Source organism: Thunnus albacares, chromosome 5 (assembly GCF_914725855.1).
Source record: "Thunnus albacares chromosome 5, fThuAlb1.1, whole genome shotgun sequence".
NCBI lineage: Eukaryota > Metazoa > Chordata > Actinopteri > Scombriformes > Scombridae > Thunnus > Thunnus albacares.
The window spans coordinates 4,334,033-4,352,159 of record NC_058110.1 but is presented as its reverse complement, the minus strand read 5'-3'; the positions used below and the strand labels follow the sequence as shown (position 1 = coordinate 4,352,159).

Below are 18,127 nucleotides of genomic sequence, written 5' to 3'. Positions count from 1 at the left end.
CATATCTTGACATGACAACAGAAAGGAGCTCAGAAAATTCACTAAGAAAGGCTCTGTTCTGATTTGACAGTCTATAGACTAAAACACACAATACAGGTAATTTACCATTTAGTACAAAACCCAGAGATTCAAAAGTAGAGAAAGCGCCAAGGGAAGCAGGAGAGCAAGTTAAATATTTCTAAAGATTACGGCAACACCAACACCGCGACCTGTAAGTCTTGGCTGATGGAGATGTTCTTAACCTGGGGGCGTGGCTTCTATTTGTGGAATGATGTCTGTATTTAGCCACGTTTCCGTGACGAAAAACAGCTTATTAGAGGAGATAATGTCTTGACATATAAATGCTTTATTTGATGGGGACCTCACATTCAGTAAGGCAACTCTGGTTGGAGTTTGAAGAGGTAAACTGATAGGTTTAATAATGATTAGATTTTCAGAAATGACACCTCTGCTTTCTAGGCTGTCATAAAAATAAGTTGGGCGGGAGAGGGAGCCAGAGGCACAGACTGGTGGTGACGGAGGTAAAGGAGAAGATACTGGGGGCGAAGAGAAACAATTAATCATAATGTTTTCCTGCAACTGCCTGTTGCTAATCCTGGCAGGGATTTTAAAAGTGTCATTTTATGGTCCAAGTCCAGTAGAAAGTGTACTGCTGTAAGCGGCGGAACAATTATGGACCAGGACCAAGGGAGCATCAATGACTGACGGACCGGTCAGCACTTGACTGGTGGATGGGCATGCTGTAGTGACGTGATGGGCAGGTGGACATGGGAGCATGAGGATGGTTGATGTTGTATGTCAGGTTGGCAAAAAGCATACGTGCGCCAGCATTGTTCAGTTGGAGACCATCTGCTCCAAAAAGGTGTCCACGTTCCCAGAAGAGATTGAAATTGTCAATGAAGTGCACACTGTTGGAGTTGCATGCAGACAAGAGCCAGGTGTTGAGGCTGAGCAGTCTACTGAAACACCCCACTCCACGGCCGAAAGAGGGGGTTGGTGCTGATATGTAGGTGCTGCCACGGGACTGTTTAAGGACATTGAAGAGATGGGTAAAGTCTCGTTTTAACAATCTGGACTGCTGTTATTTAATATCATTCATACCCACATGTATGACAATTTTGTCGACTTCAGAGTAGGATTTCATTATGTACCTGTTTGAACCTGTATGTACCTGTTTGAACAGAGGTATTGTTTCCATTCTGCATTTGTTTGAATATTGTTCAATGTAACACAGAAATAATCTGTACTGGAACAATTGTCTTCAAAATAATTTAACTTGACAATTAATACAGTACCTGTATAACAATTTGACTTTAAGTAAAAATTATGGATTTAGAGAGAAAATGAAAAACAATTGAATACAGACTTGTGTTTTCAGGCAATATCATGGCAATGAGAATCAAAAAAAATTTTGAACAAATATTGCTTTAAAGGACTACACTACGGTTAGTCTGCTCAACCAGACTCCATAGTAATTTCCTGTTGAAACCTAATGACTTTTATGACCTTTTACAATTGGCTTGGTCATCAGTAATAACAGTGCTTACTGTGTGTTAACTTTTGAACTTTCAAATTTTACATTTAACTATCAATGACATCAAGTGACAAGATGGAAATTTTGTCCACATTTAGTTATAATCTCAGTACCTGATTTTCATATTATAACAACGTAATCTTTTCTAAAGTATTTCTTTTGTGGACTCTGAACAAACAGTGTTTATCTCAGTTTGAGTGTATGCTTAAGAAATATAGTCGATTATATCAATCAGTAATTTTCAACATATTTCCCATTTACATGTCTTTTTTTCAAAGATACAATGACTTAGTCCATGTTATGTTTTCCTCCTGCTGTTGGAGCCTGGTGATATGTAGGATCAGCGTTGAGAGGTGGAGAAACACATCTTCCCATCTTCTGCGTCAAGTGTAGGGATGAACAGCCTGTGTACACAGAGGTACCTAGACTGTCTGCAGCACTGGCCTTTTTAAGGTCCCTGACCTAAAGAGGACAGCAGTTCAATTTAGTGTGTTCTGTACTGTATGTTCAAGTTCTATGTTCAGTGTTCTGTGTTGAACTAGAACTCAGGTCATGTCTCTTTGCACCTGAAGGGGGCTACCATGGCACTAGATGCAGATGTAACACTCCTGAAAGATTTTGGACTTTGAGTAACACTTGTTCTGTACTAAATTATTTATGTTTTTGAGCTTGTTGATTTCCCCTCACCAAAACAATCTCACATTTGTCAGGCTCCTGATGAGCATGCATGAGGCATTCTGAGTTTTACATGGGTTTGGTCTGGTCTCAAAAAGTAATTTTCAACAGATTTCCCATTTACATCTTTTTTTTTAAACCTGTTTGATGCTCAGTGTTTGTCTGTTTGATGTTCACTCTTGAATAAATCAAAAATACTGTTTGAATGTGTGTCCATTGTATATTTAAATATGTGTTTAAACATGCAAACGTACCAATATTAAATTTTATTTTATACACATATCTAGATATTATTTCTTCATTGAATTTCAAAATCACATCAGCTAAGGTATGGATGGATAGCAGCTACAGACATAATTGTGCTAAATGATAATATAAGGGCTACAAACGTTCAATGCTGCTTTTTTTTTTCTTACTCGGGGATTTGGCTGAGTACAAATGTAGTCAGTCTGTTTGAGTAGACATGAAAATGTGTCTGCTGCAGAAAATGAATTAAAGGCTAAAGGGCATCGTAGTCGCCAATACGAGTATGGTCTGTGATCGTGAGGTAGCCTTGTCTGTCTGTTTGTCTGTCTGTCTGTGTATGTTTCACTATATATGTATGTATGTATGTATGTATGTATGTATGTATGTATGTATGTATATGTATTTGTGTTGACATGCACTGTCTAAAGGCAAAGAGGTAGAACCTTTATTTTGAAGAGTACAGTGCTAACATAATTGATAGAGCACACTAGCCATTCAGGGGCAAGGGGGCGCTGAGGGCCCACCCACCAATGAAAATGAAACATTGAGCGGTAAAGTTGTACGTTTATGTATATTTATATACGTGAATGTATATTTATGTACGTTTATGTATATGTATATACGTTTATGTATATTTATGTATGTTTGTGTACATTTGAGGCACTGCGCAGGGCGCACTTGACTGACATTTTCGCCACATCACTGGGTTCACATCACTGCTCTGTAACGTGTCAACAACACACAGACTGGTATGAAGTACTTTTACATGTCCACTGTTTGCCTCTTACAACGTGTTCTGCTTTTAGTCCTGTTCAGGATATGCCTGTATGAGTCTTACATTATCCAGGTTTCTGATGGTCTGTGTTGGAGTGACAACCTCTGTCATTTCTGCATTAAGGTGGCTTCTATTCTCATCTGCATATTAGTTATCGATGTCCTGACCACGCTTATATTATGTTATGTCAACTTTCTTGTCAAACTCAGTCCATTCGAAAAAATATACAATACAAACAATGTACATCACATACATTCAAATGAAAAGAAAAAAATCACAACTTTTTATTTATTTGTTTATTTTTAATAAAAGTCAGTTATACCATTCTTCAAAACGATACTCCCTCATTTGTTGTTTTGATGGTGGTGGAGAGCGCTGTCTAACACGTCAGTCCAAAAGTTCTCATAGGTGTTGAATTTGGCTTGAGATCTGGTCACTGCGAGGGCCATAGTATAGACTATGACTCACATCATTTTCATACTCATCAAAACATTCAGTGAACCCTTTTGAACATATAAATTGGGGCATTGTCATCCTGAAAGAGACCACTCACATCAGGATAGAAATGTTTCATCATAGGATAAAGGTGATGACTCAGAACAACTTTGTGTTGATTTGCAGTGACTCTTCCCTCTGAGTGGACAAGTGGACCCAAACCATGCCAGCAAAATGCCCCCCACAGCATAACAGAGCCACCAGATCCCCTCACTGTAGGGGTCAAGCATTCAGACCTGGAGCAGCTTTTCCTTGAATTTGTCAAGCGTCTGTATGTATATAGGATGATATGAATAAATTGATAATGAGCATAGATTAAAAGAGCAATTGGCCATATGTTATACAAGTATGTATCTTTATTCAAAACATGAGACATTATCAGTGAGTGATCTTTGGGAAAGTGTTGACCTGTTTGATGAACCTTCAACACTGTAGTTGGCATTTTGGAAGCTAGATGGCGCTGGAAGGTGCTTGTTGGCGACATGACTTTTGTTAAATCCCAAAACTGGGATGAATCAGGTGTCTCTGGCCGGGTGCGGTGGCGCGCGCCTGTAATCCAAGTTACCGGGAGGCTGAGGCTGGAGGATGGCTTGAGCTCAGGAGCTCTGAACTGCAGCGGACTATGTGGATGGGGTGTCGGCACTAAGTTGGGTATGGATATGGTGCTCCTGGGGGAGCTCGGGACCACCAGGTGGTCTGAGGAGGGGTGCACTGGCCCAGGTGGGAAACGGAGCAGGTCAAAGCCCCCGTGCCGCTCAGTAGTTGGATGGCGCCTGTGAATAGACGCTGTAGTGCAGCCTGAGCGATACAGCGGGACCCAGTCTTTTTACACTCTGCACACTTTACAACAAACAGCTGTGACAGCTTCATGTTCCAGGAAGAAACCTCAGAAAGCAATGCTGCTTAGTCTGGCCCACACTGCCTCCATCTGGAGAAGAGGAGCACTTACTATCAATCGCACCAATCAATGCAGCACCACAGACACACATCACTATAACACTAAAACTAGCCTATATTGTGTTATAACTATTTTGTTGTATACCATAACACTAGTTTTTACGGTGGTGGAAGAAGTAAGCAAAGTATTATCTTCCGGCCTCATACACAGCTCCCACAATACCATCACACATAGCACAGAGGGCTTTGGGGTGAGAAATGTCCATTACAATTGACATCAGAACACATAATTGCTCCTTTGCTGAGATATACATCACTCAGGAGGACATGAGTTTTCCCATAGTATGACAAGACATCCTTGTTATGGATATTCCATAACTGACCAGGACAACAGAATGTCCAGCTGTACTCTTCTGTTCTCTCAAACAGAAGATAACACATGTTGTTTAATAAACCAGGAGCCTCACAGGCGAACCAAGGCCAGAATGCAGGTCATCATCAGACGCAACAAGACAAACCAAAGATACAGATTTAGGTCATAGGTTTATGATTCGGAACTGACGAACTAGTTTCTATGATTGGCTTAAAGGCTGGTTTTGGACTGTGAGGGTCAGACGAGTTTGGGGACACCGTACGAACAGGAGGTGTCCCTTGAGTCGCTCTCCCTTGCAAGGTTCTTCATTAAAGTTTTCCCAGAATCATCATACGAAGTTTGGTTTGGTCTTCTCTTCTTCAAACTGACAACTGCCAGTGCATCAGCTCCGAAAATCCACAACAATTTGGCGTCACGAACAGGATTTCAACACAACAAAGACGTGGTAAGTGCATAATTTTATTTTATTATTGTGCCTTACCATGTCTGCGTTTGACGAAATCACAAAGAAACTGTGCATCACTTTCACTTTAAAGGTGGTCACAAAGTGAACAAAAAAAAAAAAAAAGCAAAAAGCTGATGGTTAAAGAATCTAAACACATGAAAATGTGTTGAAACTGTGCAGTGATAAGCAGGTGCAAAGCATGTGGTTGTGAAGAGGTAAAAAAAGGCAGAGTTGAGTGAGTCTTAACTCCTGCAGTGCCACAAAAGTGGCTGGGATTTCTGGGCTAGCTTCGGGCTACGTCCGGCACAGGGGGACCCACCTGAGGTTTAAACTATAGAAAAGACGTTTTCGGGGTAGGATTTGGCCTATTTCGTTTAAGCCAAGATCGGGGATCATCCACTCTGTGTCCTGTGAGAAATGTTTTCAGACTTGGGATTCTAAGTCCTAGAGTCAGGCGCCGGTAAAAATTTTTTCAAACAATAAACAGTGTACACAAGACGAAGAGTTGCTTCGTCGGTTTGGCTTCAGATCACTGCTATTGCACCAGGAAGAGAGGTGTAAAAAAAAGAACTTCGGTGATGCTGGGAAAGTTTTGATGTGTCTGTTTTGTGTTTGATGTGTTTGTTTGTGTGATGTTTTTAATGTAAATGTGTTAAAATGGGCAACAACACGTCTAAAGCAGTGAGTAGAACACAATCTACTACAAAATTAATTCATTCACCAAAACACAAGAGAAAGAACAAATCTGTTTCAGTAGGAAACAAACGCACCAATTCAGAAGTAAAAGGTCAATCTGCCATTGATAAGCTTCCCGAAGCAAACCCCCACACACTCACAGATGCACAATATAGAGCGATGTTTTCTCCACAATCTCCGGCGGGAGTTGTTGGTAGATTGAAAGGATGGGCTTTTGTGTTTCCATTTTCTTCCCTTATGAATCAGTGGACAGATGGCGAATGGCCATACGAAGGAGCGTTTGATAGAGATAAGCTTCAGATTGCTGAGTACAATGTTAACCCAGATTTTGGAAATCCATCTTGGGATAGTGCGTATATGAAAGATTGTGTAAATGTGTGGTTAACTGTTGCTCGTCAGAGGTGTGGAGTGAGTCTGGATGAAAAAAGAGTTGATCGTTTTTCTGATGAGTTCAGAGCAGCAGTGGAGAACTGTGTTAAATGTGTGACAGCATGTCACTTGCCTATGTTGGAAGCAGAGTTGCAAACCAGAGCTACAGAAATGATGAAAATTAAACAGAGGCATGGTGAGAATGTGAAGGCCATTTCCAAAGCTATCATATACGGTTGGGCAAAACGGCAAACTGATGCTCCCTCTCCACAAACTTTGTTGACCATTGTATCCAAAGCTGGAGTGCCTTTGCAAGAGTCACACACAAACAAAACAATGATTTCAATTTTTCCACAACTTTCACCTTCAAACCCCTTTTCAGCTGCTAACATGACTGATCAAACCATTTCACAACAAGCAAAGACTGACGATGAATTTCTCTTACTAGCCGCAGCTGTTGAGGGACAAAGACTACAGACTGAAGTAGAAAATAGAGAAGAGCAGATAGCAGCTAGAGAAAGGGAAAGAGACAGTCAGGCTGCTAGAGAAAGGGAAAGAGTTAAACAGGAAAAGAAAGATAGAGCCGACGAAGAAAAAGCTAGGAAAGCTGCAGAAAAAGAAAAGAAAGCTAATTTGTCATTCAAACAGGTAAAAAAGCCAGAAAAGAAAGGAAAAGAAAAGACATTTAGCTGCCGTTGCTGAAGAAACAGAGATAGACACTCAGGACAGCTCAGGAGAAAGTGAGGTAGAACTTGAGTTACAAGGAGCCAGAGGTAAGGGGGAGGAGTCTGACACAGACCATAGTGACGACACAGAACCTGCAGTCAGGCCAAAGATGACACAGAGACGACCCCACACTGCAAGTAGCAAAACTCAGAGACGAGGTACAACTAGAATGACACATTCACATCTGGAAAGACATACAAGATCGAAAACTAACATTTTAGAGCCCCCTCTAAACATTACATCCACCTCAATAAATGCTCCAAAAATCATGGTTGGCAACACAGCTGTCTGCAAACCATGGACTCCTGCTGAGATAGTTGGAATGACACAAAATGCCCCCAATCCGACCACAAACCCAGATGAATACTGGGGATGGTTAAGATATGTATGCTCTGTGTATAACTGTCTGATACCTGATGTTGAACAATTACTTGCTGGCTCATACAGAACGGAGTGGGATTTGTGCAAAGGTGAATTTCTTTTCCCTGCTCGGACAGAGGATGGCCAGTGGCCTCCTCATAGAACCATGATTGACTGGTTAAATGAAGAAGCAAAAACAGCAATAAGAAAATGTGCACGACAGCGCACTGACTTTAATAAAGTAATTCACTGTGTCCAAGATGCATATGAAACTGTACCTGAGTTTGTTAACAGATTTACACGTACTTGGGATAGCAATGCAGGAATAAGACGAGAAGGAAATGAATATTTTGTTGTTACAACCTTTGTGCAAAATCTAAAACCAAATGTTGCAGCTGCATACAAATTGTCTGTCACCGATTGGCAAACCAAAGACTGGAAAGCAACGGTAAACAAAATGATGGCGCTAGATAGGTGTGAAGTTTTTGCTGAAGACAAATCTGCCTCCTTCCCAAAACAAATGTTACAGCATGCGCGACAGGGGGGTGGACAACAGCATTTCAAAAACAATAACAAGCGAAAACCGGGAAAGTGTCACAAATGTGGGAAAGCGGGACATTGGGCTAATGAGTGTAGAAGTGGTCGTCGTCAGAACAAGCAAAATTACCCATTCCAGGATCACCAAACAAGGAATTTCCAACAAACAGCCCCCCTTGCTTTACCACAACAACAACAACAACCACTACCACCTCCTCCACATGTTGATAATGTGAATCATGGACAATATTACAATCAAGCATAGGGAGGCCATAGAGGGGCAGGATCAGAAAAAACATTTCCCATTCAAGCAGCTGTAATTCGACTTTCAAAAGATCCTTCAGAAGATCCAATAATGCCTGTTGAAGTAAATGGTAGTAGAGTTGACATTATGGTAGATAGTGGGGCCACAATTTCCACTGTTAAAGCTGATGAGCATGTATGTACACCAACACCTAATTTTGTCACCACCGTGGGTGTTTCCGGCGTTCCTGTTGTTGAGCCACTATCACAGAGAGCTAAAATAACTGTTGAAGGTTCAGATGTGCAACATTCTTTCCTGATTTCTGAGAAAAGTCCAATTAATCTCATGGGACGAGATTTACTTTGCAAGCTACATGCCACCATTCAATGCACACCTGATGGATTGTTTTTAAGCCTACCTGATGTGAAGGCTGCTCATGCATTTCAGTTTTTGAAAACTATTGCTGATTGTTTGTATTGTTGGTCATTGACTGATTTTAACATGGCTTCCAGTTTCACAGTATCTAGCATTCAAAAAATTGCTCAAATTTCACCAGCATGTGCAACACAGATGTCTGCCATGAGGCCTGTACTACAGTGTCACTGTACAGCAGCATTTAACCCCCCAGAGGTGTACAAACAATTAGCTGATGTGTTTTTGAATACACAAGAGGGGTTGGAGTGTGAACAATGTTTGTTTGTTGGTCCACAGGGATGTGCAATTCCAATTCGGTTATCTGACGCACAGCGCAAATTGGTTAATGATAAAGATTCATTTCCATACATCACTGTAGCTGTCTCTCCTGGCTGTGACCCACAACAGCTTGAAAGCATGGTGGCACAGTGCCAGGCATTGAGAGGAGCTGCGCAGACTCCTCAAACTCAAACAATAACACACTTGGGCCTTGAGCTGTACATGTTATCTTTAACTGAGCACATCCAGCTACCTCAGAGTAGGTTTGTTTTGCAACAACCACCCCTCCCCACACAGTATGGGCCTCCATCAGAGCTTTCAGAGGTTCCATCTATTTTATGGGCTAAACATAAAAACCATGTGGGTTTTGTGAATTCGGCTCCACCTCACGAAGTCACACTCAAACCTGGTGCTAAACTACCAATGGTCAGGCAATACAATTTGCCACACAAGTCAATTGCTGGTATTGAAGGTGTAATTCAGTCTTTACTGGATCAAGGTGTGTTGGTTCAAACAACAAGCCCATGTAACACACCCATTTTACCCATTCCAAAAGCAAACCGCCCAGATGAATGGCGTTTTGTACAAGATTTGCAAGCTATTAATAGCATTGTAGTGCCAACAGCTCCAATTGTGCCAGACACAAATTCGATTTTAGCTTCACTACCATCCAACTCAACACACTACACAGTCATTGATTTGAGTTCAGCTTTTTTCTCAATCCCGTTGCATCCAGATAGCCAGTATCTGTTTGCATTCACATTCAAAGGAAAACAGTACACCTGGCAGCGTTTGCCTCAGGGTTTTGTCGAGAGTCCTACAGTTTACGCAGCAGCAGTGAAACGGGACTTGGATGACCTCCACTTTCCAGGGGGCTCCACTCTCCTACAGTATGCAGATGACCTCCTGATAGCTTCACCATCACAGGAAGCTTGTCGAACGGACTCCATCTTGCTCCTACAGAGACTAGCTGAGTGTGGTCATAGAGCATCACTTGCCAAACTGCAATTTTGTCGGTCTGAGGTGACATACTTGGGTCATGTTTTGAAAAATGGACAGCGCCTGTTGTCACCGGAGAGGTTGAAACTGCTGGTTAACATGCCTCCTCCCACAACCAAGAAACAAATGCTCTCGTTCTTGGGGATGGCGAATTATTGCAGACATTGGATCTTTGAGTATGCTGCTATGGACTCTGTTTTGCGAAACGCCACACTGCAATCAGCTCCTCCCAAGGTGCAGTGGACTGAGGACATGAACAAAGCTTTTCAGGACCTGAAACATGCTCTCACCTTGGCTCCGGCATTGGGGCTGCCGGACTATCATCAGCCGTTCCATCTGCATGTACATGAACGAGATGGCTTTGCTACAGGCAAACAACAACAGCTGTACAGTTAAAAGAGAGAATTCATTTAATCATTATTGTGCTACAGTAATGTGTGGAGAATTATTATATTACTATGGCCATTAGAGAAAAGTAGTGACGTCATGAAAATAACAGTCCTGTCTTCATGCAGGCTGGGTTTTTTTGAGAACAAGAGAACTGGATCTGGATTCTCCCTGTGGATGGGAGATGGCGAGCCCCCAGTGAGATCTCTTCTTAACCTAAGGAGTGAGGAACCGAGACCTGAGAAGAGGACCTGGTATCTTTTTTTGCTTCCACTCAAGTATCAGTGTGGTAGGACCACCACACATGGGACTACTTGAATTTTTCCCCCTGACTTGACATAAAACATTGACTTGAGTGCGCTGACTGATACGGCAAAGACATTAAAGGGACATTACACTCTAAGTTCTGCTGAAAGACTGTGAAATCTTGAGATATTGATGATAATTGCGCTGCATTTTATGTTCATGTTTTATAACTTGGTACAGTAAACTTACCTGAAACGTTCCTGGTGGCTCCATTTACCTGTTTTGTCTGCCATTCCCTTTTCAACCCTCCCATTACGAACCTAGCCCCTGGTCCATATATTCTTTATTCTTTACCCTGTAGCACCTAGTGGGTTACCTACTCAATAACAGGTGGTGTGCCATTGACAAGTTAAAGAGTGATGTGGCGAAAATCTCAATCAAGTGCGCCCTGCGCAGTGCGTCGGGACGTGCCCAGCGCAGTGGATTCATGGAAATCTGGCCGGGCGCACCTGAACCGCAACTGGACAACTGGACAACCTGTGGAGGAAAAAAGAAGCGGATGAAAGAAGGAAATAGCAAATATTCAGGCTCTGAAACTCCCATGGAGCCAGAGCCTCCTGTACCAGCAGCGATTAAACAGAGTTGGCCAGATCTGCGCGCTGGTAGGGCCCCCAGGTGTCACCGACAGATTAAACTCAGCGGCTTCACCTGGAGGTAACGAGAAGCATGGAGGAGACTCCTCGTTAGCAGCCAGATGACTGGAGGAGTTCCTGTTCACAACCTAAGGTCTGAGCCTTGATGGCGTTATGGATGACGTCAAATGACCACTGCTGTCAACTGAGAACTGATGACACATCAATATGGACATCCTCCGTGTTTGTTTTATTGAATGTTTTTTGGTGACGTCGTCTATCATGCCAGGGCTATGTGACACCACAGAGGATGTCCATAACGATGTCCCATCAGTTGTCAGTTGACAGCAGTGCTTATTTGACGTCATGAATGACAGCTTGAAGGCTTTGACCCGAGTTTGTAAATAGGACCCCCTCCTGCCATCAATCTCCATTCCACACACCCTGACAGGAGATGTGGAGGCTCTGATGCACTGCAGCACCATGGCAGCCCACGCCTGGGCCCACGTCTGCAGCTGAGGGGAGTCCTGGATAGCCACCAGGTGTCATGCATGGCTGAGCTCAAGCTGGCGGTGCATGACGCTTTGGGGCCCTGCCAGTGCATAGACCTGGCCCAGTCTGTCGTGCTGGTATGGGAGGCCCTGGGTGCTTCAGAGCCTGTATATATGCCGCTTCTTTTTTTTTTTTTTTTTTAATTTTATTTCTTCACTGCATGCATACATTTATGTACGTTTATGTATATTTATATACATTAATGTATATTTATGTGTGTTTATGTACGTTTATGTATATGTATATACGTGAATGTATATTTATGTACGTTTATGTATATACGTTTATGTATATTTATATACATTAATGTATATTTATGTGTGTTTATGTACGTTTATGTATATACGTTTATGTATATTTTGTATGTTTGTGTACATTTGAGGCACTGCGCGGGGCGCACTTGACTGACATTTTCGCCACATCACTGGGTTCACATCACTGGTCTGTAACGTGTCAACAACACACAGACTGCTATGAAGTACTTTTACATGTCCACTGTTTGCCTCTTACAACGTGTTCTGCTTTTAGTCCTGTTCAGGATATGCCTGTATGAGTCTTACATTATCCAGGTTTCTGATGGTCTGTGTCGGACTGACAACCTCTGTCATTTCTGCATTAAGGTGGCTTCTATTCTCATCTGCATATCAGTTATCCATGTCCTGACCACGTTTATATTATGTTATGTCAACTTTCTTGTCAAACTCAGTCCATTGGAAAAAAAATACAATACAAACAATGTACATCACATACATTCAAATGAAAAGAAAAAAATCGCAACTTTTATTTATTTGTTTATTTTTTATAAAAGTCAGTTATACCATTCTTCAAAACGATACTCCCTCATTTGTTGTTTTGATGGTGGTGGAGAGCGCTGTCTAACACGTCAGTCCAAAAGTTCTCATAGGTGTTGAATTTGGGTTGAGATCTGGTCACTGCGAGGGCCATAGTATAGACTATGACTCACATCATTTTCATACTCATCAAAACATTCAGTTGTGGTGTATTTTCATTAAAAGTCATTAGTGTGCTTAAAGACAATATTAAGCTATGCAGATTGATTTTATAAGTTTATAAGTAATAAGGGCTAGTGTGATACAATTTGTATTGGTGTAGTTATAATCCCATGAACCATATTTAATCACACTGTACGTATAGAGGCACGGTAGAAGAATCATAATTATACACTGGAGAAATTTGAGTGTGTTTGTATTACATGTCACTTTGCTTGGGTCTGCATTAAAGTCTTCAAAAAAAAATACCCTCTGAAGGAGATCAAGAAATAATGGTGTAAAATGATTCCCAATACTTATATATAAAAATTGGATATAATCAGGTAGAATTATATATGCCAGTACATATCCTCAAACAGCTCAAAACCTGTTTTGAAGAGTTTTGACCAACAACGAGTGACGGAGATAAAAGATACATAATAATTGGTCAAAAATTAGGGAGGGTGGATGATAAGGTGTGACCTAAGCCGACCCAAGGACATAAAAACAATGCCCCAAAGAAAAATCTTTGGAGTGAGTTGGTTCTTTGTAAAAAGTGCTACTTGTTCCCCTTTTACTTGCCAGCAATAAAAGAACACTTTGCTGCTTGGACCTCTGACTCCCTCTTTATTTACAAGAGAGAGGTTTTTTTTGCTCTGGTACCTTTTTCTGCAACAATTTGATACAAAACATGCTGTGGTTGCGTAAAACATACTGGCGGTGGATGGGTGGGGGGTTGCAACCTAACTGCTAGATATCACTAAATCCTACACACGGCACCTTTAAATCTGTTCTCATCTAAAATCTGTTTAAATCTGTTTATTTTTCTCATTTTGTTTTTATGATCTGCTCGTTTTGAAGTAAGTTTTTGCCTTATGTGGAGCACTTTGTAACGTGGGTTTAGAAATGTGCTCTATAAATAAATATTGTTATTATATATACAAAAAAATAACCAAACGCCACATAAAATATAAAGTATTCCGATAAAAGACAACTAAGTGAAAGTAGTGGAATACACCTGGGAATATTTTTTAGTAGTAGTGGCAATGGTTAATCTGTTTGTTAGCAACCCTTAAATAAAATACCTGAACTAAATTTTACTGTTATTTTGATCTATGTGTATGTCCACGCTTCAAATACGGCAAAGTAATCTGAACATACCGGGGTAGACACAATAACATGATCACCTGTTCTCTATGAAATGATCCAGTGTCACAATCCTGCAATAAATATCACCTATATTAAAAAAAAAAAAAAAAAAAGATTTAAGTGTTGAAATTTTCTTAAACCGATGTAAAAAAAAAAAAAAAAAATTTTTGAGCGTTGGGTTGAGCTGCATGTTATCTCCATCCTGGAACATTCATTAAGTTGAATCTGGTAGATTGGAATAGCATGGAACGCAACCAGCCCAACAGATCAAATGTTGAGGTTTTCTTAAATTAGACTGCTGCCAATATTGTGTCATACCTAATCAAAACAAACATAAGTGTGAGTTTTTGTAAGCGCTTAGAGTCAAAGGTCAAGGTCATGCCTCTAGGATAAAGGCATACCTTTAAAGTTCACGATACCGCTCCCAAAGAGTGGGGGGTCTGCATGGGTGAACAAAATATATCTCGAGAAAAAGAAATTAGCGTTTTAAGAGTAAAATGAGCTGATTTTTATGCCTCTAGGATAGGGCATATCTTTTTACATCATCTAGAAGAGGTGATAATTCTGTTAAAGTTAGTATGAAGTAGTGTACATAAATATATACATGTATGAAATGTAATCAAAAGGCCCTTTTTTAGTGTTAAAAAGTGTATGTGTTTGGAGAAAAAAAAAAGAGAGAGAAGAAGCTCAAAAACAACAGATAATAAGCCTGGGTGTTGTGCCAAGGCAGGGTCCTTCAAGCCTGTGCATGAGTCTGGGCGCGAAGCCAGAACAGGTGTAGATAAGGAGTGCAGAGCACACACACACACACTTACACACATACACACATTCCCACATACACAGGTGCAGAAAAAGTGTATGAACATACTAGAAAAAAAGACACAAACACACAAGAGTAAAACTAAATAAATAGAACAGAGTGTAAAATAGTGAATGGCTCAACAGAGAGAAGAGAGTGATAGTGATGATGAGGTATTGACCCCCAGTCATTTTTTGAACAAGGGAAATGTGGAAACTAAAGGCATAAAAACACATTTTTGGCTGGAACACACATATTTTGACGAGGACGGCATAGAACACTGGCAGACTGAACAAGAAATTAACCAGAAATTGTGGCAACTGACAAAGATCATAAACTTGAATCAAACAAAAGAAGAGTTCCCAGCAGTACCTTAGGAAGACGTGATACGCAGTTTATGGGTGCCATTCACCCTAGCTGCAATATTAGAAAATCTGTGCCTAAACCCCAAAGGTGCAGCTATTCTTCCTTTGCGCCCTTTTTTAGGAATCCCTGAAAATTTAGCAATCGCAGGGAGACATCGGGGGGCAATAGATCCGCGGCTGCAGATTTGGATTGTTCCCAGGAACATAGAGTGGGAGACAGGTAAATTTGGGTATCTCGAAAAAACCCGAGCCGAAGACGGGAGTGAGTTCTTAAAGTACAACCCAGAGTTAGTACCAAAATTAAAACAGGCTACTACAGTAGGCAAAATATTAGTTTTGATACTAACAAGGGGAGGCAAGACGGACAGCCAGAAATCACCAGACAAGAAGGCAGTGATAAACAAGGAGTGATGGGAGCTAAAATAACAAAACAGGAAGGACTGCTAACCCCAGTAGAGTTAGTGATAGGACAGCATCCAGACCAGGTCAAACAAATAAGACATTGTATGAAGACGTGGCATAAGCGAACAACAGGCATCCTTCAGTGGCCTGAGAAGGGGACTTTTGATGTGGCCTGCTGTAAAGAAGTAGAAGCTAACATCAAACACTACAAGGCAAAAGACACCAGCAATAGCAGGGAAGGAAAGCGCGCCAGAGAACGTGAAGTGCTCAGATGGTTTAGAGACACTGCTAAGCAACATATATTGGACATAAAACAGATGCCCGCTTTAAAAAGCAAGAAAAAGGAGGCAGAGCAGCAAATTACCCCCTCAGCTCCGATGGAAACAAGCCAGCCACCTCCATATTCCCCCCAGCAAGAGGCTGTACGAGTAAAACAGTGCCCACTGGTGGAACGAGAAGCCAAAGCAGAGGGAGAAATCACCGCACGATTCACATTGAACTGGGACACACAAGATCTTCCAGCGCGCAATGAGTCATCAAGGGTATCAGCTGCCTCCTCTCTCTGTGAGGAAGAGAGAGGAAGTGTGCGGGTCGACGACGCCTATGAGACTTACAGGCAAACTACACGCTTCCTGGAGGATGAATTAGATACAGATAAAGCCAGGACAGCATATCTCGATGCCTGTGAGACTTATGGACAGAAGACACGCTCCCAGGTGGACAAATTAGATCCAAACAAAGCCAAAACAACATATAACGACAAGGAAATGACAGCCTGTGGATCAGAGAGACGACATACCTTACCTGTACAGAGCCAGAAAAAGGAGGGATGCAGCCAGAAGGGGTCACAGTATACAGAACGACGATACCGAACTGACGATATAATGACACCCCGTGCTCATTCCCTCCCAAGATGTGAGGGGACTCAGCTCCCATCACCAAGAGGAGCTCACACAGTGGAAGGTGAAGTGGAGGGAAAAAGACGCCGAGCAATATTACATGAGGAGTTTAAAAGAGCAAAAGAATGCCTAGAGGAGCGTCTGCAGAAAGAGCAGAGAGAACGAGAAATGCTAAAAAATTTGGAAAAAAGATGACTGGTGCTGGAACATCTGGAGGAGATGGAACAACTGGAAGAGGTGCAAAGACATTCAAGAGTATTACAAGGGGAATCAATAGAATTGGCGGAATGGACAACCAGGCCAGAAGCCTCTTTCAGCCCCTTAGAGATGCAACTCCGAAATGGAAAAACTACAGGACCAAACGCTAAACAGGCACCCCTTCGCCAGATGCCATTAGTGACCAAGGGTCGAAACCAGACTCCTCAATATACTCCATGGTCCTTCTGTGACATGATTGGTCTAGCAGGAAGACTGCAAGACTTGAATGAGGGAGCAAATAAGTGGATCACAGCATTAGAAGAAAGCACAGCAGGAGTCACTTTAGCTTTGGGTGACATCAAAGCGTTGCTCATGCACATGGCAGGAACTGCTGCTACAGAAGAAGTTTTTAAGGGAGCACACATGCTGGCGGTGCTGTTAGGAAACAGCCACGATCCATTAGGATTTAATGGATATCGGAGCCGAATATGGGCCCAGCTGAGGAAACAATGCCCTGAAAAGATGGACCCATCTAAATTGGAGGGAGAAAGGCTAAGGGATGAAGAGTGTCCTGCAAAATTCCTAAGGTCTTTTCAAAACAGTGAACCCTTTTGAACATATAAATTGGGGCATTGTCATCCTGAAAGAGACCACTCACATCAGGATAGAAATGTTTCATCATAGGATAAAGGTGATGACTCAGAACAACTTTGTGTTGATTTGCAGTGACTCTTCCCTCTGAGTGGACAAGTGGACCCAAACCATGCCAGCAAAATGCCCCCCACAGCATAACAGAGCCACCAGATCCCCTCACTGTAGGGGTCAAGCATTCAGACCTGGAGCAGCTTTTCCTTGAATTTGTCAAGCGTCTGTATGTATATAGGATGATATGAATAAATTGATAATGAGCATAGATTAAAAGAGCAATTGGCCATATGTTATACAAGTATGTATCTTTATTCAAAACATGAGACATTATCAGTGAGTGATCTTTGGGAAAGTGTTGACCTGTTTGATGAACCTTCAACACTGTAGTTGGCATTTTGGAAGCTAGATGGCGCTGGAAGGTGCTTGTTGGCGACATGACTTTTGTTAAATCCCAAAACTGCGATGAATCAGGTGTCTCTGGCCGGGTGCGGTGGCACGCGCCTGTAATCCAAGTTACCGGGAGGCTGAGGCTGGAGGATGGCTTGAGCTCAGGAGCTCTGAACTGCAGCGGACTATGTGGATGGGGTGTCGGCACTAAGTTGGGTATGGATATGGTGCTCCTGGGGGAGCTCGGGACCACCAGGTGGTCTGAGGAGGGGTGCACCGGCCCAGGTGGGAAACGGAGCAGGTCAAAGCCCCCGTGCCGCTCAGTAGTTGGATGGCGCCTGTGAATAGACGCTGTAGTGCAGCCTGAGCGATACAGCGGGACCCAGTCTTTTTACACTCTGCACACTTTA

General features: G+C 42.0%; 1 protein-coding gene across 1 annotated transcript; it reads left to right on the top strand.

Annotated features, from left to right (window-relative positions):
• The first annotated feature begins 7,303 nt into the window (after positions 1–7,303).
• LOC122981967 lies at positions 7,304–16,617 on the top strand. Its single transcript, XM_044350861.1, has 6 exons — positions 7,304–7,389; positions 8,728–10,450; positions 11,088–11,411; positions 11,781–11,958; positions 15,903–16,269; positions 16,499–16,617. Exons 1-6 carry the CDS (start codon positions 7,341–7,343, stop codon positions 16,615–16,617), a joined length of 2,760 nt encoding a protein of 919 aa, XP_044206796.1. The 5' UTR covers positions 7,304–7,340.
• Positions 16,618–18,127: the final 1,510 nt, after the last annotated feature.